At 35.9% G+C, this 21,464-nt stretch overlaps 1 protein-coding gene across 3 annotated transcripts in view; it reads left to right on the top strand.

Annotated features, from left to right (window-relative positions):
• The first annotated feature begins 1,053 nt into the window (after positions 1 to 1,053).
• The window catches only part of LOC111873377 (integrator complex subunit 1), a 78,468-nt gene continuing 58,057 nt past the window's right edge, over positions 1,054 to 21,464 (top strand). For 2 of the 3 annotated variants that reach the window (XM_023868036.2, XM_023868034.2), the window contains exons 1-7: positions 1,060 to 1,209; positions 1,910 to 2,096; positions 7,160 to 7,374; positions 8,338 to 8,607; positions 10,898 to 11,175; positions 13,244 to 13,379; positions 15,295 to 15,491. In XM_023868036.2, coding sequence (XP_023723804.1) covers positions 1,931 to 2,096; positions 7,160 to 7,374; positions 8,338 to 8,607; positions 10,898 to 11,175; positions 13,244 to 13,379; positions 15,295 to 15,491 — 1,262 coding nt within the window. In that variant the 5' untranslated portion in view covers positions 1,060 to 1,209; positions 1,910 to 1,930. Of the gene's footprint in view, positions 1,210 to 1,909; positions 2,097 to 7,159; positions 7,375 to 8,337; positions 8,608 to 10,897; positions 11,176 to 13,243; positions 13,380 to 15,294; positions 15,492 to 21,464 lie in introns of all 3 variants that reach the window. The other variant, XM_023868035.1, reaches the window with a different exon arrangement.

The following is a 21,464-nucleotide window of genomic DNA, read 5'->3' as shown; positions in this document are numbered from 1 at the left end:
GTACTAGCCCAGATGATAGGTGAGGGTGATTGTAGAGCAATTGGTGGAATGGAGATTGACAGAGGAAACCGAAGTACTCGGAGAAAATCTGCCCCAGCGCCATTTTGTCCACCAAAAATCTCACTTGACCAGACCCGGGATCGACCCTTGGCTGCCACGATGAGAAGCCAGTAACTAACCGCTTGAGCTATGGCATGGCCTGGTCATAGTCATAATACTGTATGGAGGTAACTAATAAATCCTTCAGGACTGACTATTTAAACACTTAAAAACACGAATAAAGAACCAAAATTACTTTCAAGAACAAATTAAAAGCAAATTTAGTGAAGGAAATTCTTTCCAGCTTTCAAATTCAAAATCTTTCATTGTCCCATCTCACATCTAATACATAAAGCTTAAAATATACAAGGTTATTATTTTCTTTGTTTTACATAGTCCCACCCTGAGGGAATGAAGGCGTTTGAGAAGAGAGTCCAAAGGAGAGTATTTGGTTCTAAAAATGAGGTAACAACAGGAGTACTGAAGAACGAATATAATGATGAGCTTCATAATTTACATTTTTCACCAGATAGGGTGAATATTATCAATGAGGATAAGGCAGACAAAGTATGGAGGATGTAAAGGAGAGATTAGAATTTGTAGAAAATTTTAGTCTGAAAAGCTGGAGGGAAGGGCCATTCGCATGTTGTGAAGATGCTGAGTGGATTAAACTGATTCCAGGTTTGCATCCGGTGATAGCATTTTTTGAGCATGGTAATGAACCTCTGGGTTTCATAAAATGCAGGAAATTTCTCGATCAGTTAAGTGAATATCAGTGTCTAAAAGCGGACACTGCTTCCTGGGGTAAGATGGTTTTGCCACGAGGATGTGGGGGAGAGGGAAACAGATTTTATTTTATAATAGCACTTAACTTTGACATTTGTATTACCGCCAAATTACACCTTTCTGACACTCATAGATGGCAGGGAACATTTGCGCTTCGAATAAATGGATTTTAAGTAATTTTCTGTGTCGAGTATTCGAGAGATCTGATTCAGATATATCGAATTTAGCCTTGTAGGTCTTGGCCAATTTATTAGCAAGATGAACGAAGTGTTGTTTGACGTTGTTTGATGTGTCGTTGAAGGTTAGGATCGTTAGGATTATAGTCCATTCGTGAAAGTATTAGGGGGAGTTATTAATAATTGAGAACTTCATTGATCATATCTGGTAAATTATACGAATTATGTGGGATTTATGTCGTATAAATCATATTTTAGTTTACATAACCTGAAGTTTGTCATGATGAGAGATAGCCATTTTATACAAGGAATTATAAGTAAAGTAGTACTGTGTTAAATAGATCAATCGGCATAGCGACTAGGCTGACGGATGAACTCTTCAGGATTTGGGGCTCGATTCCCGTCAAGGGAAAGAGACTTTCTCTTCTCTACAGGGTCTAGACCGGCTATGGGGCCCACCCAGCCTCCTACACAATAGCTACCAGGGATTGTTTCCCCGGGAATAAAGTGGCAGGAGCGTCAAGCTGACCGCGCACTTCCATCTAGTATTGAGGTTTGAAAGGTGGAACTACGAGTATACCTCTGCTTCCCCACACATCTACATGATAGGCTTAATTAATTAAGCGTGGGGACAACTTTACTTTTATTTTATTCCGAAGAATGCCATCATCTGGGTTGTGATATACGAATATAGTCTAGTAGAAATATACCACTGTTTTGGAGGAATATTTAATTCCTTTATTGTTTGCTTTTTGTTTACTCTGTGACCATGAAGATGGAAGCAGTACATTTCTCTGAAACCTTGGTAAACATCTACCAGACTACAAGGTGCCACATCTCAGAAGGTACCATCCTTCATAGTCACCGCTGTTAAAAACTCAAATCACATGAAGTTAACCATTTAACAGATATAAAAGGAAACTGGCAAAATGGACAGAGGAAAGGCATCACAGGGGCGTGGTGCCAAAACCAAAACCCAACAGTATCCAGCTGATCTCTTTGCCCTGGGTTCCAAGTCTTCCAGAATGGAAGGTGGTGAAGCAAAGCGCACTGGAGTGGTGCATGGTAAACCAGGGGGCTCTCACTCATTCTCAAGTAGGGGTTTTACTATTAAAAGATCTGTTAATATATGTATGTGTTTCACCTAGTAAGTGTTATCCATGTAGCTTTGCTGTGATTTCTTTTGTCATTGCAGTTGATAGTTCAAATTATTAAAATGTAATAGCCCAACAAATCATCTGTTGTAGTTTTGACTTCTTTCAGATATTTATTTGATCACCTTATTGCAAAGTGTGCATGGTTCTGTATGGTCAGAATTTTAGTAAATTGTTTATGTTTCTGACTATTAATTTTGATATACCAGTTTCCTTGCATTTTATATAAGAGAATTCGTTCTCATATTTTATGTCCTAGTGCAACTTCCAGTCTAACTTTCATTGAATTTTCTTTTGTTAGCATGCTATATTTCATTTTAGATTTCTTGCTTAATTATGACGATACAATTTTCAGTTTACCAACCAAGTCATTAATAGTTTATTATTATTATTATTATTATTATTATTATTATTATTATTATTATTATTATTTCTTCCATATTCCATTACATCTATAGTTGGCTAAGGCCTTAGATACAGAATTGTATCAATTTATCTTGCTACTACTATCAAGCAATTGTCAAAAAGACTTATAATATATGACAATGTTTGTTTACATCATAATACAATTACTCTCTAGCACAATACACTCAAAATTATCATTTAAAATAAAAATTTAAGATAAAAATTTCCATCAGAAGTAACAGAATATTTTGGTCATATAGCTTTAACATGTACAACAAGTGCAACATATAAAAACATTCAATTATAAGTATGGTTATCGTACATTCACGATGATTATCCATTTACTGTACTACTCAACATCCTATATATTTATATAGTTTTATAATCATTATCTCTTAAAATATTCATCCAGTGTATAAAAAGAATTGAAATAAAGAAATTACTTTAAATTATTTTTAAACTTATTTATATCATTAGAAGTTACTTTAATTTTATTAGGTAGTACATTGTAAATCCTTATGGCCATGTGAATTACCCCATTACCACATTTCGCCAAATTTACGTGGCTCATATGTATATCCATATTATGTCTGGTATTTATTTTGTAGCGATCCCTATTTGTATCAAATATTTCTCTATTTTTTATTACAAACATCAGCGGAGAGTATACACGTATATACTGTGATCATAAAGGAAATGTATTCATATTCCTAATCTGTTCTCTGCATGACTCCCTGTAGCCACATCCTCTTATTATTCTTATAAGTCTCTTTTGTATCTTAAAAACTCTTTCTGATGAGTTGAGTTACCCCAGAACATTACTCCATATGTCATAACAGAATGGAAGTATGAATAATAAATACTTTTTAATGTTTTTACAGACACCACTGGTTTTACATTTCTTATCATATAACAAGCTGTATTTAATTTCTTTATTATCTCCTCTGTATGTCTGTCCCAAGTTATATCATTTTGGATAGTCAGGCCAAGAAATGTTATGTGATTCGTATTTAATAAAACCGTTCCTATGCCTCCCATTTCTCTATATACATTATTTTTTACAGTGAAGTTTATATAATATGTTCTCATTATATTAAGTGACATTAAATTTTTTTTAAACCAGTCCTCCAGTATCCTATGTACTTCATTTATTGTATTTTTAAGTTTTATTGGATTGTCTTGAGAGATTAAAACCTGGCATCGTCAGTAAATAGAATGGGAATACTGTTAGTGTCTAAAATCATGGGTAGGTTATTTATATTTATTATAAACAGAAGTGGTTCCAGTATGGACCCTTGCCAGACACCATTAGTTACTTTAACCCATCGAGAGTTTACTTTACTACTGTTTGTCCCATTGGAGATAGCAATTCTCTGTTTTCTATTCAATAGATTATTATTATTATTATTTATTTATTTATTTATTTATTTCATGCATAGCTATAGAGAATTATAATTGGACATGTCAAACATCAACAACATCACATCAAAATAACATAAGTAAAAAAAAAATAACGTAACATTCACACAGTGATTCATGACTATAATGCAGCAATACATTTGAACTTAATTTAAGAATAACAGATACTCCAAAAAAAGACATAAGAATAAATATTTTAAACATATAGACAGATTTATTAACAAGCAGTTTACATCAAAAATTAATAATAATAAATACTTCAAAAAAGGCATAAAAATATACAGACAGATTTATCAACAAACAGTCCATGTCAACAATTATTAAAAAATTCTTGAAGAGAATAGAAGACATTACACAACAAATAATTCTTAAGTTTCTTCTTAAAAACATTAAAATTTTTAACATTCTTTAATTCAAATGGAAGGACATTAAATATTTTGGTTCCCATACCAATCACCCCTCCCTTGCTACGCTCAGTATCACAAAATTGTACAAACAAATTGTGTTTATGAATAGTGTTATAGCCATGAACATCAGAATTCTGGGTGGTATAAATCTTATTTTTTTATCATAAAACATAGGATCTCAAAAATATATAAAGAAGTAACAGTTAGAATCTTTAATTCATGAAAGAAATTTCTACAGGAAACTCTATTTTTAACACCTTTTATCACCCTACACATTTTTTCTGCAGTTTAAATAGAGTTTCAGAGTCCTTTTGCACCCCACCCCAAAAAATAATACTGTATTTCAACACGGACTCAAATTTTGCAAGATACACACTTCTTAAAACAGTTTGGCTCACTGAGTCCCATAGGGATTTTATCAAATAGGTAGTCTCACTAAGTTTATGGCACACATTGGGTGTGGGTTGCCCAACTTAAATCTTCAGTAATGCAAATACCCAAAAATTTTACATCCACTGAATAACCCACCTCCTTATTATTTAAATAAAAAAGGGGTCTGGTAATTTGAATAGATCTACTTCCCCAAAAAAATAATACCTTTGACTTATCCATGTTTATTATTAAACGATTTTCATAAAACCATTTTTCTAATTGAGTCTTTACATTTTTAATTTTTTCATTTAAGGATAAAATATTTTTCCAGTAATCAATATATTTGTATCATCAGCAACTAGTACTACCTCTGCATTATGTATAACTTGGGGCAGATCGTTTATAAATGATATGACTTATACTGGTCGTGTTGTTTATCTTTTGTTCCATAATACCTCAATTTATTTAATAATATATCGTGGCTAACACAATCAAAACCCTTTTCTAAATCACAGAAAATCCCACAGACTTGTATTTTTTTATTTAATGAGTCTAGTATTCCAGAGATAAGTCTATAAATTGCATTTTCAGTCCCTTGATTTTCTCTAAATCCAAACTGGTATTTGCTTAATATACTAGTATCATTCAAATGTTCATTACCTTCTCAAATATCTTACTAATAGATGTCAATATGGATATAGGTTTGTAATTTGATTCTAAGTTTTTGTCACCTTTTTTGTATATTGGTACAATTGTAGCATATTTTAATCTGTCTGGGAATATACCCTCATGCATAGCTCTGTTACATAAGTAACTTATAGGTTCACTAATAAAGATTTTACAGGATTTGAGTATATTTGAAATTTCATCATATCCATGTGTTTGACTAGATTTTAGGGACCATATAATCCTTTCTATTTCCCTACTCGTAGTTTTTATGCTAGGTAGTGGACTCTCAAATGCATCAGTCAAGTATGGCATATAATTATGAAACAGTGACACCACAAACTGTTTCACATATCAGTCAAACAAAAAGTATATTTTGTTCATATTCTTACTCACAAGTTAATCGTACAAGTGGGAAATCTGGGTGTAGCAATGAATGAAAGAACTCTCCAATTGTGCAGTTTCTATTGTAAAAAGTAACAAAAAATGAGTGAGATCAGTCAAAGATTCTCATTTGAATGTTCAGATGGTAAGCAGTGTCATATGATTAATGCAGAAAGTTATGCATGTATATATGGAGTACAGTGTTACAGAATAGGTTCAGACATACTCGCAAGGAACCCATTTTGAATTTTTAATCTGAGCAATGACCTTATGCGATAATGGGGAAGCAGGTATTCATACAATGTAATTCTGAAAAAATGGAAACTTGACAGAGTGTATAAGAAATTCAGTGCAGTCTTTAATGAAGTATGGAATAATTTTCTGGGGTAATTCATCTGACAGTAAAAAGGTATTTACATTGCAAAAGAAAATTGTTAGACTCATGATGGTTGTCAGATCCCATAATTCTTGTAGAGATCTATTTCAGAGACTACAGATCTTAACTTTGCCTTGTGAATATATATATTCATTAATAAATTTTATTACAGATATCGAAGAACATTTTCAGACAAATACGGATATACACAGTGTTAACATAAGACACAAATATTGCCTTCATAAACCAATTGCTAACCTATCATGCTTTCAGAAAAGCTCATATTATGCTGGGATCAAAATTTCTAATAACCTGCCATCTGATCTCAAAGGTCTTATGAATGAAAATGCACGATTTAAAATAGCACTGAAACGATACTTAAGTACACATTCATTCTACTCTGTTGATGAATACCTATTGTCTAGAAAATAACTTATGTATCTTTGAATAGCCTTGTGTGTAGTCGCTGTGTATTCTTGGTTTCTCTTGTGTGAGAACTCCATTGGGTCTGTACATATATTTTGTATTTATATGACATATTCCACATTCTACAGTCATTTTGACTAACTTTGGATCCATGGAATGCAATGCAATGCAATGTAATGTAATCTTAAATATATTGCTATTTGCAGTTTTCTCATATGTACATTTTGTCTGTAAAATTGATTTTATAGTTTAATAATCTGTATTGAGGAAGCTTATTCACCCCATGCTAAAATCATGTAACCTAACCTGGCAAACTTAGATTATGAGTCTAAAACTGCTATGACTGCAATCTGGTACATTTGAACACTCAAAGTCCTGAACCATTGTTCAGCTTGTAAATCCCATGATATTGTAGGGCTAGTGGTCAGATTTAATCTAGGAGGTAACAGTACTGAAAATATACCATGTTTGGCCATCTAAACTGCACGCATTTGCAGAACACAGACAATGAAGGGTGATAAATATGGAACCAAGGTTTTATGTATGCAGGTACAGACAGAAAGAGAGAAACTGTTGGTGGACCTATACCACCTATTCCTCCAAAGAAGACAAAAGTGGGTGCACCATCAATATTGGGCCGAGTTGGTGGTAGTGGTAGCAGCGGTGGTGCAGAAGCATGGGAGATGGTGGCAGTGGAATGTGAGCCAGCGGAGCTTGTACCAGCAGTGCTTGAAGCTTGCAACTTGGATGAAGGAGATAAGGAGGCAAGTATTCGTACAGTTTGGAGAAGGTTTGAGTAGTTTAATGAAGCCATTTATTTTATTTGTCTTGTTCAACAACCTGAAGAGGCATGTATGTAACATATGTTGAGAAAATTACGTGTTCCATATGACTTCTCATCATCAGTATAATTTTTATTCCCGTGTTGGTCCTATCAGAGCAACATATTTCATAACAGTTTCAGTTGTTAGACAACTGCAGTTGATGTTACTAATTAACTGGCATAGGTGTACAGTTCATAATTATCATTTTGTTTATGGGACTGTAGTACTCGTAGAACCTCCATGTAATGGAATTTAGGGGACTATTCCACTTTTCACCAAAATATATACTCATCTGCATGTTGACTCCATTGTGGCCTCTTGGACTCCTACAAGCTCTAACTTACACTCTTACCATTGATTTCACCGAACCTATGTGTAGAGATTCCTGACAGTTTGAATTTTAAATATTATGTTATTTTTCTCTACCTCCTCTCTGGTCTAATGGTCAGAGTTCCTGGCTACAGATCCAGAGATCCAGGTTTGATTCCTGGCGCTACCAGATTTTCTGAGAAGTAGTGGGTCTGGAACAGGGTCCACTCAGCCTTGGAACGATAATTGAGGAGCTATTTCAAGGAAATAGCGGCTCTGGTCTAGAAAACCGACATTAACAGCCATGGGGATTTNGGGGTGGGATTTAAATACCCTTCGCGCCAGTCAAAGAGTTAACAGCCATGGGGATTCATTGTGCTGACCACATGACACCCTCTATCCGCAAAAGTTGGCACTAACTTCGCCGACAAGCGGCTGTCACTTGGTCAGCATAGATCGCTTGTGAACTACAGATCACGGAGTTAGTAGTTTTGTGTCATTTTTCTGTTACTTGATTTATTCCAAAAAAGTTTGTCTAAGTCTTAGGTTCTACTTAATTGTTAACTTAACTTCATTTGATATATTTAATTTCAGATTGGTCTTTTGTGTGGTGCAATTAGAACTCTGCGAAGTCAACGGTGGAAACCAGATTCACTTTTATATCTTGGCTTGCTGTATCTTGGGAAATTGCGACCATCGTTATTTGCTGGGGACTGTGTTATGCATGCTTTATGTAGTTTACTACGACGAGATACATCACATAACTTCAAAAGCAAAGGAAATCCTCTGGTTCCTGTCCTAGCAGCAAACCTACTTCTTCGAGGATTTCAAGACAAGAAAATTTGGCCTGATGTTTTCATAAAGGTATAGTTGAAGTTAATGTATGTAAGCATTTGTGTTAGCAGTTACAGGTAACATTATGTTCTGCCAATGAAAGCTTTATACTGAACATTTAAGTCCACATCTTGTAAGAAGATGTAAGTTTTCTTTTGTGCCTTATTTATTATTATACCCTGATAGCATATGAAATAAGACCAGGCATGAATAAGTTAACAGAGATTGGTTTTTAACATGGCAAGCACTGACAGTGTGTCAGTGTGCCTTACCAAAATTGCTGTCATATGCCTGCTATTACAATACTGCATTCTGATGTGAAATAGGTTTTGTTAGTGCTTTCAGTTATTGTCACCAATGGATACTGTTTTCTGCATGGATATATCCCTTCTACATACTTTTAATAATTTCAGCATTTTCAATCTAGATGGCATGCACAAGAAAAAATACTGATTTGAGGTTCTTACGGCAGTGAATATTAAAAGTACAGTCTTATGTTTAATAAAAGTTATTGTTATTGTTATATTGTTTACATTAAATTAAACATCCCAGATAGCTATGTAGGGCTGAAACATGTTAGACATTATGATTATGAATTAAAAACTGGTTGTACTAGATGTTACCTTAATGCACTATATGTTACTTTTGTGTTTTGTAGTCTTTTGGTTTGTGACATCATATAGCCTGATAGATAACTATCTTCCAGACTATACAGAGTCAAATTCCTGAAGACTGTAAAGTAGTGGGGTAGAAACAACTTATTATAAGATTATTTTCTTTGAGGATATGATGTCATGTAGTCTAGTAGAACATTGTTAACATTTTGGGGAAACCTGCTGCCCTTTCAGAATAATTGTACCCAGCCCTACTACATGGAATCACATTCCAGAAGTTGTTAATTTTTGTAGTTGTCACCATGAGAACCTCACATATTGCTTAACAACTCACTCACATGTACCAGTGTGACAAGAATTGCATGCTGTCATTTTAATTTGGACATAGTTGTTTTGATTATTACAGTAAATGCATTGTTAGTAGTGACAATAGTAACACTGAGAATGTTGAATATCAAATTCCATCTGTGTGATACCCAGCTGTTAAAACTAGTGCCAAGAAAAGGTAGCATATGTTGCAGGAATAGCAGTGACACACTGATGGTATAGAGTAGTTAGTTAGTTAGTTAGTTAGTTAGTTATTAGAGAGGGTGGGTTTCCCCATGCACTTAGACCTATAGTGGTCCATTGTGCTTCCCTCTATGATTTCTACCAGTCTCTATATCCTACCGGTATTGGTGCTTACCATCAGTCCCGCCCAGCGAGCGAGACCGGCTCTACTGGCTGAGAAGTATCTATAATGCTTCCCCTATCTACCGGAGGTATTAGTGACTGCTGTTGGGCGGCAAATGTCCGCAATTTTGCTCAGTGACCTCCTTTGGAGGTATGAGGTTCTTTTACATGCCGTAAAGCTACGACACGGAACCCACGGCTTAAAGTCCCTCCCAGAGGACTTGTTCCCTGAATCTTTCCGCCCTTAAAAATTCGACGACCTCCGCCGGGTATTTGAACCCGCGTACTACGAGTCATGAGGTGGGAACGTTACCTCTAGACTACGGAGGCCGCTGTGGTATAGAGTAAGTAACATAACTATAAGTAGCACTAAATATTCTGTAATTAGTTTTCTATATTCAGATGTTTGAGCCATTCAGATTTGAAAGTTAACATAGGAATCACGATTTTCTTTCTTATTTTTTTTTTTCTTTTTCTGTATTAAAACGAATTGGAACAACAGTGGGTTGGGTAACTTTGTATCTAGTTTTCACTGTGCCAAGTTTGTTTGTTATTTTTTCCTTTAGATTAGTTTATTTAAAGGCTTACCCTCAGCCCATTCTTTGTTCATGTTAACCATAGAAAATGATATTGAATCCTGCTTAACCGTTATTGTACACATTTTTAAATGCTTGTAGGCAGGTCTGGCAATGTAATTTTAATTTAAATTTTCATCTCAGTACGGTATATTCTTAGTTATGAAGTAGGATTTGAATTAAAGGCAAATTCTTAAGCTTAAAAGGAAAGAAGTAGGAACATTTTTATTTTATACAGTATTTATGTAACAGTATATTTACATCATATGATGTGCACCATTTATTTTAGGAACATTTCAATTTAACATGTAAATTCCAAATATCTGCATAATGGCATTTCAGTGTGTTCTGTGTGAGTAAGAGGAATCCTTATTTATGTGATTGTACTATGGCTTCACTTTGAGCAGAAGAGGTACTAAAACTGAAAACTGAATGCCTGTCTTGTACACATACTTTCAGTTATATGTAGAAGATTCACTTGGAGATCGAGTATGGGTTGATCATGAAGACTGTGCAGGCTTTGTGAACAATATTTTGACTGCTATCAACAGTCGTATTCCTCCACGATCATTGCTGCAGCCTGATTTGGTAGGACTGCCTGGCTCAAGAGGAGAATCATGCCCCTCTCCATCTACTGTGGGAATGGATGAAGAGGGAGGTGAAGGGTCTGCAGGAAGTGGCGATGCAGGGCTGTCTGCTGATCTCAAGGAAAAGATGGATATTCCTGTTCTACCAAGGCAAAGAATAGTTTATCAGTATTTTTCAAAGTATTTATATGCATAAATATTTTTATATTGGGAAGGATTCTCAGGTAATGTGAATCTCTCAGAGTAAATTGTCATTTCTGATTGTAATGCCTTCATCTGCGTATTTGCTGTAAGATATTACAGACTCAGTAGGACAAACTGTGATTTATTCACCAAGGACTTTCATCTTCGGAAAAATAGCAAAATGCAATTAATGTATCTGACCAGGCTGTCGTTCAGGCATCCATATTCTAGCAGTCTAAACAATAATATTCTTCCTTGAGCAAATTTAAAACTGATTCAGTAATTCATTATCATCTCACTTCCTGTAATCAAATATAATATAACTGAAAGCATCAAACTCAGTGCAGAAGGTGTAACATTGAAAAGGAGAATGATGTATAATAACTTCTTGGATTATTGTATTATCTTCATTATCTTTAAACTACCTGTTAGTGAGACTCACCAAAAAAGGAGACAGAATAATTTTGTGGAAAGTACATCTTGAAACAAAATCTGCTTTACTTCCCCATTTGATGATTGTTGAGTATAAAAAGTTAGTGATACTCAACATTTCTAGATGTAGCACACTGAAAGCCCCTGTTTTATTAGACATTCATGGATATATGCATAGGGAACTCAGTCTCTATTTTAAAATTTAAGTTTTTGTTGAACTATATTGTTGTAATAACAAATTAACTACTGTGTGTTCACATAGGGAATTGAATGAAATCGAAAAGTTCTTAAGTTTGAAATTCTCACTAATTTAGCATTCAGAGATATAGTGCTGTGTAGCTCGTTGAAACTCAAGAATCATTTTAAAGGAACATGTCAGTTGAATTTCATTGGACTGCACAGTGTTACATCCCCAGAGACAGAATTCTTCATCACCACTGCTGTGGCAACCTCAAATCCTACAGTTCTTATAGTTTTCTTAGCTATGTGATTACCATTTCTTGTCTGTTAAGCGGACCTTACACAGTCAGTAATAATGCCATTACCTGATTGGAATGACATTAATAATGATCGTGTAAGGTTGAGGGAACTGGAATGATGGTCAGTAATGATGCGAATCCGGATTTTCTGATTTCGAGGCATCATTACTGGTGCATGGTGGGGATACTGTCATTAGTAATGACCGTGTAGAGTGTGCGCATCAATACTCCTTCATTACTCAGTTCGCTTTGTGCAGTCAGAGTGGCAATAAGTAGACATGGACAGCGAAAGGGAGTTCTCCGTCACTGAATCCCCTACAAGTGAGGTGACTGCAGAAGAGGGCGAAGTTCTTCGGAACTTCATAGAGACGTATGAAGCCCTACCAGAACTGGAACCCCACTAACCCAGTGTATTTGAATAAAACAAAAAGAAATATAGCCTTGGACAAACTGTTGAATATATACATTAAAATAAAACCAGGGGCTAGTTGCGCTGATGTGAGATGAAAAATCAACACGCTTCACTGTAACTACAGGAAGGAATTAAAGAAAGTTCTGACATCGAAGAGATTGGGAAGCGGTACGGATGAATTGTATCAGCCTACTTCCTGGGTATTTTACGCCCTCCATTTTCTCGACAAATTTGAGCAACCAGTCAACGCCATTCTCAGCAACTTATCAAATGTTCCTTCACTCATACGAAAATAGTTTCTGTAATCCTCTGATTCCGTTGCACCAATTTCTTTTAGCAGAACAACATGGGAATACTTTTCACGTTTTTGTAACCAGTTTTTCATTCAGCGTCGGCGCTTAACATTTCGTTTTGTGCCTAATGCTAAAATTATAGCAATACACACTTTTCTGCGAGGATCCATTATAATCCTCGAGAAAACTGACACAAAATAAATGTGCTTCTCTCTTGATGAGTCGAGCAGTACTGAAGCCAGTAATGTCATTTCTAATGATCGTGTAAGGTTGAAAAGTAATGAAGGAGTAATGAAGGAAGTAATGACATTATTACTGATCGTGTAGGGTCTGCTTTAGACTTCTTATTTGTTGTTTCCACTTAAGTTTTTTAATGAAATATCGAGAGCTCAGCATAAATTTTTCCCATATACATTTAGGTATGTAGGTGCACAAGAAGCAGTGGAACAGATAGTAATGGATGCAGTGAGAGAGCAGTTGAATAGAAGGCAGCCTGCAGAGAATATAACCCGCAACTTCCTGCGGCTTCTGTCTGCATCCTGTGGCTTGGTTGAGGTATGTTGAGTGTAACCAGCAATGTGACTCTTATATTTCTTCGTATAAATGGTATTTGAAGCTAATGAAACAGGATTTTAAATCCATAATATAATTTTTTAAATTGTGATTTCAGTTTCTGCATGGGTGCTTTGAGGCTTTGAAGATACACAGATAATTTAGAAAAGAGCAAGGCTATAAGTAAGATTATAAATCTAATGGAGTGGAAGAGAGCTCCACAGACACATGATCACTGTCTGATGAAGTCTGTAATATGGACTAATTCCTCCATCATAAGTTTCAATATACAGTAAAACTTGGTTATAGCAACATCGGTTTCTGCGACACCTTGTCTATTGCGTCAAATATTCAATGGTACGAACTAATTCCTCATAAAGCAACTGTTTTTATACCTTTCTTAGTACGACATGCACAAATGCATCAACCTCGTATGTAACGTCATTTTCATTCCTGAATTTCTCTGATATCGTGGGAAAGTTCGATGTGTCTGCCCACCCTCACTTTCTCTACTTGCTGACGTGTCTGTCCTGGAAGAATACGACCGCGGGCTGCAAGAGGAGCGTGGGTTTTATGCGAAAACAAGGGTGTGGGGTGGGACTGCGTGAATAGTGCAAGAGGACGCGGCAGGTTGTTAACTGCATTCCTTTCCTAGAATCTCGTCTAACAGGACCTCACATTGTCTACTTACCCTATAGTGTTCCTGCCTAAACCCAGAGAAGTGCAGTAGCGAAAACATGGCAATGAAAAGGAAAGTTTTAAGCATTGAAGAGAAAGTTAAAGTGATTCGTGAAATAGAAAATGGAAGGAAAAAAGCTGATGTATGCCGCGAATTTGGTTTGGTGAATTCTACAGTACAAACGATATGGAGAATCCATATTAATTCCACGTTAATGTTACATTAGTCTGTACTTAACTACGTATTTCACTAAAAAATGCAACATTTTAACTCGGTTTTTGGTAGATTTTTACGTGACTAACATAAGGCTACTGTGGAAGTGCCCATTTCGGTTACAACGACATTCGTTTATAACGACACTATTTTTAGGTCCCTTTGATGACGTTATAACCAAGTCCTACTGTAATTGTCATCCAGTACATTCTGAAAATGTTTCTGCAGATACGAGTATGTCTATTAAATGTAGTTGAGTTTATAAATAGTTTTGCCCCTGAGTTTTGTTACACAGAATCCATAGAGCATATTGTACTGCCCCAAATGTAGACTTCATATTCCTGAGTGATGTTGATCAAATTGCGTCCTATGGTGTTTGAAGTTATGAACTTTGGCTTCACTTTGTTGCAGAGTATATACGTATCTGCATGCCAGGGCCTCACAACTTCAGACAAAATTAAATCGTTTTATTTATGGATTACACTAGTAGAATCATTATTAGAGTTAACCCTATAAATTTTAAAAGTAGTGTTAATAAACAGAATTACTGGGGGTTTCAACTTTTTCCAATGTCCGGTATTTTAGAAAATAGAAAGCATGAAGTTTTGGGAACTGGATCTGTTTCTGTCCTCAGGTGAGGGGGGGGGGAGAGACACTCAGTTGGTCCCCTTAGAAAGAGCTAATCTCAATCCAAAAATCCAGTAATTCTTCTTGGCCATGTACTTATATCCTTGTGTTTCTGGCACCATTCATCGTTTAAATTACAAATAAATGGTTATTACATTTATGGAATAGGAAGTAGACTGTTGTCCCTGGGGAGAGCTGAATGTCTAGTGAATCTGGTATCATAATCTCTGTTCACAGGATATTTTTTACTTCTGGAATGTCCAGAATTATCATCAGTGATCACCTACCTATATGTATCAGTACCAGCACCTTGTTTTTTTGTAATGTCATTTCAGTTATGTTTTTGATTATCAAGACACTGATATTCCCATATATGAAGGCTGATCAACACTGTTACAGGTTCGTGTGACAGCTGCTCCGCGGCTTGAGATGTGGTTGCAGAATCCAAAACTGATGCGCCCTGCACAGGAAGTCCTCATGTCTGTATGTCTAAACTGTAGCACACATACACAAAGAGATGTTGAGGTTATCTCACAGCTTGTGAAGATAAGGCTCAAAACCAAAGCTCTTATCAATCTCTACCTATCCTGCATCAGGTACAGTGAACTTGTACTGAAATAAATACCTTGTAGGGTACAAACATGTTATAATAGATGTAGATCTGTGATGAAGAGTGAAAGATTGGAGGAAAGGCACCATATCCACATTAAGCAACTTTCAAAGCATTTGAGAGAGAAACAGTGTCAATTTGCAGTTAGGGTATCCAATTTACAGGCCGGAATTCATGACTAGAACCTCTCAACCACAAAGTTCTAGTTCTGTGGCTTACAAGAGAAGTAATATCCTACTTCCATCTTCATAATTTCAGGTTCAGTAATTATGTTCCTACACTCACATTAAATCTTACATTTTAGTTTTGGGGTTCTTAGTTGGTCAGGAAGAATTTTGCGGGTAAGGGATAGACATGTGTCTTTGTGAAGTGATCCCCCCTGTCAAATGACATAATCTTCATAGGAAGTTTCATAACCATTGTTCCATTACTTGTGAGTGATGAGGGTGGTATAGGTAGACACACGAACATGACTACACTGTAAGCTAATAAACTACTGGGAAAAATTAAAAACTACTCTAGATATTTTTGGTGGAGAAATCATGTTTCCAAAGATAGTTTTTTTTTATAAATTTTATCTTAATTTTTTATTATCTGTTATTTATCCTGGATATAGTCCAGTGGAGGGCTCTTGTGAACACAGTAATGAACCTTCAGGTTCCATATAATGCTGGGATATTATTGAGTAGCTGCACAACTGGTGGCATCTCAAGAAGGGCTCAGCTACATGAAGTTAGTTATCCTTGTCATACAGTTTACAACTTAAGTTTTTAATGGTCCTCAAAAATTATCTTTATCAGTTCATGAAGTAATTTCTGAATTGCATTACTAGCATAAAAATTCTTTGTTTAGTTTATTTTGACTGCTATTTCATTTTTCTGTGTTCACTTGAGTTTATTGGTTGCTTACATCAGTTTGAGTATAGGTTAAGATAGTCTTCTTTAGTTTATTTTTTGACTGTCATTCTTATGTGTGCCTGATCCATGCCAATGGAGAAGATTAGGAAGTTACAAGGAATGAATAAGAAGATAGTCAAAGATAAATGAGAAGTCAGGACCATTTAAGGTATACACAAACTAATGTAAGCAACCAAGAACAGCAGAAAATATCAAAATAAATAAAGGTAATCAGGCTGGAAGTCTCAAAGGAAATGTAACTTATTTATTTGGTTCAGAAATTATTTTGTGAATTGATAAAGTTATTTTTAGAAAGCCAAATTGATTTGGAACATAAGTTGTAAACAGTGTGCTGAAATCCCTGTTAATAGATAAATAACAATTAAAAATGTTTAAATGTATATTGTATTTCATGGTTTTTATGGATAGAGATCATAAATTTAGACTTGGATTTGTATTAATCAGTTGGCCCTACATGAAGTAGGTTTATGAAGAAACCTACTTCATGTGGTCAGTTACTGATATTCTTATGTTTTAAGTAACAGTTTTTAGTGAAGGTAATGAAAGTGCTCATGAAATGTATGGGTTTGGAGTGACATAGGATTTTTTCTATATTTTTTAACATTTTATTAAAATTCGAATAGATAAATATCAAGTCTAGTAAGCTGAACAGTATCTATACAACTAGGCTGTCTCATTGTAACTGAACTAAGATACTAAAAGAGGCAGAGTATGGAGGAGAAATACTGGATGGCTCTGGATTGATGTGTCACTTACTTTCCTGAAATAAATCTTTATAGGTGCGCACACACTTTTTTTTTCACAGTGGGTAAACTGTACTGAGAAGTATGGAAAATTTGCATTCCAGTTTTTAAATAATATCATTGCTCATATTTTAGTGCATGTAAATTTATTTTAAATACTCTTTAAGAAGATCTTTTACATTTATTACATTCATGTAAATTGTAACATAAGAATTATGAATTCCATCTCAGTAGTCCATATTTAGAAACTATTGGTGCCATTGTCCTTGTATCTTTATTTGCCAGCCTTTCTATAAACTAGAACATGATCATTTATGCCTTATGTCTCCATAGTCTTGATATAAAATATCCATGTACTTTCTGCTGATATCTTCTCTGGGCTTTGGTAACCTAAGGTTTTTGGAGAGTAAAGTAAGGCCATTTTCATACAAGTCACGACCTAACCTGGGTGTAAAATTATGCTTGGAAGGTTTGTCATTTCCCTTTTCCAAGAGAGTCCGAACTTCTTGTGGGACATGTGTGGTTGTTCTAGTCATTTTCTTTTGCTTGTTGCCAGCTTGCGAAACAAGCCATATCCTACCACTGAGGCCATAACTCCCTTATCATCTGAGATGCCAGGTATGTTGTGTGACATTGATCTGCTCATGGTTTTGTTGGTTATTGTTGGATCATTCTCAGTGGATGCATCTTGATCTAGTTGAGGTGTGAAATCATACTCTGTTTGCCTGTCACCCATAGTTTCCAAAAGTGTCCATAATTGTTTCTGTTTCTGAAACCATTCAGGATCATAGGATTTCATTCTATGCCCCAGCCTCGGTTCAAACCACATACTACCACTTACAGGTTCTTGTTTCACATGCTTATTGTTAATCTTATCCTTTTTATCTCTGCGTCCAAGTCGAGGTCCAAACCACATACCACCACTTAGAGTGTCTTGTTGCACTTGTTCAGCATTATAATTAGACTTTTTTTGTCTATGTCCTAGCCAAGGTCCAAACCACATTCCAGCACCTGCAGATTCTTGTTGCACATGTTCTGAATCGCTTGATTTCGTTGTCCTCTTTCCTAGCCGAGGTCCGAACCACATGCCAAGACTTGCAGATTCTTGTTTCACTTGTTCAGGATTACCATTAGAATTTTTTTCCCTCTGTCCCAGCCTAGGTCCAACCCACAAACTAGCACTTGCAGGTTCTAGCTGCAGAATTTCTGAATCACTTGATTTTTTTCCTCTCTTTCCCAATCGAGGACCAAACCACATACCAAGACTTTCAGGTTCTTGCTGTGTAAGTTCTAAATCTCCTGATTTTTCCCCCCTCTTTCCCAGCCGAGGACCAAACCACATACCGGCACTTGCAGGTTTACGCAGTTTAGAATCATTTGACTTTTTTTCCCTCTTTCCCAGCCAAAGACCAAACCGCATACCACCACTTGCAGGTTCTTGACCCAAAAGTTCTGAATAACTTGCTTGCTTCCCGTTATATCCCAACTGAGGTCCAGGCCACACATCATCATTTGTAAGTTCCTGTTTCACATGTACCAAGTCACTGGATAACTTCCTTTGCCCTAACTGAAATTCAGACAATACACTGCTAGTCTCAGGTCGTAGCCATCCAATTTCTGCGTCACTTATTTTTTTCTCTCTCTGTCCCATCAGCATGCTGCTTCTCACTTCCTGTTCAATGACTCCTGCAGGAATACCCCAGTTTCCGAATACAGAATTATCCATGGTCATACCACCTAATTCTTTAGCTTCATGTTCAAAATAAGTTTGAGTTTCCTTTGTGTCAGTTGGTTTTTCATTCTCCTGATGCATTTTAAATTCTATTGGCAGGTGAAAAGTTTTGGTAGTTAAAGATTTCTTCTCCTTGCAAGCCAGACGCTCTTCAACCATTGAACTGAAATCATTTCCAGCAGTCTTTGTTTTCCCCATTTCCTTATTTGCTGAATTGAAGTTATCACTAGAATAAATACGATGAGTTGCTGAAAGTACTAGGAACCAAATTAAAATACTTTGGCTCCATAATAAGCACGTCTTCATGTTAAATCAGCACCTCTGTATGTTGTGTAAAGAAACAGACTTGCTCTAAATACAAGGGATTGCTCTTGATTTTGTTCTGAGTTCACTCAGTGCCTCTGCTGTCTTTTATACTGCTGAACTTAATCTCATTGAGAGTTGTCTTTCATCATTGTCGGTTGAGATTAGGTGGATGGAAATTAGTTATTTCTACACACCATTTGAAAATATAGACACCTTCCCCAAGGCAGCTCATCTCTTGGTTATGAATTAGCACAACATATTCCCTCAAAAATTAATAATTAAAGAATTTATAAACATATTTTATTATCAATTATTACATGATATAATATGTTTATTACATTTTCTGATTTATTTGCAGAAGAAGAAAGTCAGAAATTAAGTTTAAAATAAATAATTGAACATTAAACTTATAACTGAGTGGGATTCTGATTTAATATAATAATTGTTGTTCAGAATATTGGATCTATTTTCTAAAAATTTTGTCCTTTCAATACACCTTGATAAAATGTTTCTGTAGAAGGTAGTACAACAGTAACTGTAGGCGTGGAAATAATCATGATTGAATTACTCCCTGGTGGGTGACAGATGGTGCTGCTACTATAGACAGAACTTTCCCAGAGTAATGAGGATTAGCAGAGAAGGAAGACAGATAGTTCTCTAAAAGTGGCTTGTATAGAGTAGGCAATATGTGAATGGCTCAAGTTCCATGCAGTGATCTTATCCCTTTTATATCAGTACATGAGAGACATTTTGTGTCATGTCCCCAGATCAGGCTTCATCTACTCTTTGTGAGCGAATAACAAACATATCTAGTGGAAACAGTTGAAGGCTCCAGAGCAGCTCCATGAGTCTGAATATGAATCTGAGCCCACTGGCTCAAAATGTAGCAGTTCTGACTTGTATTTATGAGGTCCCGGGTTCAAATTTTGGCACATACACTGGCTGTCCTGCTTGAGATTTTCATGGTTTTCCTCAGTCCATAGAAGCAAATGGCAGTATGGTGTTGTAAGCTGGGCCACAGCTTCTTTGTTCCACACCCTTTACAATTCATTATTTACAATCTTCCTATCATTGATGCTATGTAGTCCAAGTTACTGACAATAAATATGTCATTGGGTTTTTCAGTTGACCTAATCCTTCCAGCTGCACTATGGACCGGGGGTCTACTAAGCTTGTTAACAGAAATGAGGGCTGAGAATCTTCCTGGGGGTAAAGGGCAGGCAGTGCATAAGTCTGACAACCTCACCGCCCTCCATGAGCCAAGTGTTTGAAAAATGCGTGAGCCTCAATGTCTCACAACTTTGAGGGACTCCAGGACCTGTTACAGTGATAGGGGTTTTTTTTTTTTAATAAATTTACCTATTCCAGATAGTGTTTCTGGTTTGGTCATTTTAATGTGGTTGGCCATCCATACAGTGTACCTCTTAAAAGCTGACCATAGGAAGTCATATTTTTAGTGGTGAATGTTCACTGTGGCATCTCTTCAACTTTAACTCCACATGAAAGTATTAATTTTTGTATTCTTGTGCATAAAAGGCTAAGGATTTCTTGGTTGTCACTGTTCTGTTGATATGTTTATGTATATTTAATAAATAGTTATGGATAGAAATATTCTGATTTATTAGTTTGTTAGTTTCTATATGTTACACCAAGCTTATAGTATTCTTAAAGAAATATATTTTTCCATCCATATTATATTTGATTATGTCTGTATACTTCATTTGATAATAGAATTGTGTTTAATTGTCATTCCTCATGTACACTGGTGGAAGAATATTCTTTTCATCCAGTCCAAACAGTTTTATAAAAATATTGTTATATTTTAGCGTCCTGTTGCACTGATTCACGTCCATGATGTGTATTTGTACCAACCGTCTTACAGTGCACACATTTTCACCTATCTCTTCACTACATGTTTCGGCACTAATGTGCCATCTTCAGGTGTGGTTTTATTTACGTCAAACCATTGCACTGTATGCCATCATGTCTCCTTTATAAAATGATTAAAATGTAAATTAAAAGGTCCATATAAAAAGTATCGGGAAAAATCTTTCCCTTACGTGACTGTACACCGCAGCATGCTCGCACCGCGCAGGCGTGGTAGTGGGGGTCTAACCTTTAACACGTGCCAAGCGCCATTCGCCTGAGCGCGTTCGTAGAGGCCAGGCTGTGTTTTCAGTGGACCCCTGTCGAGTGAGTCGGTGCAAGCGCAGAATGCAGCGAACGATTGAACAGAGGTACGCCATCAAGTTTTGTGTTGT

The sequence above is a fragment of the Cryptotermes secundus genome, unplaced genomic scaffold (genome assembly GCF_002891405.2).
Source record: "Cryptotermes secundus unplaced genomic scaffold, Csec_1.0 scaffold5069, whole genome shotgun sequence".
In the NCBI taxonomy this organism is placed as follows: domain Eukaryota; kingdom Metazoa; phylum Arthropoda; class Insecta; order Blattodea; family Kalotermitidae; genus Cryptotermes; species Cryptotermes secundus.
The sequence above is the reverse complement of the archived record's forward strand: the minus strand, read 5'-3'. Positions and strand labels throughout refer to the sequence as shown.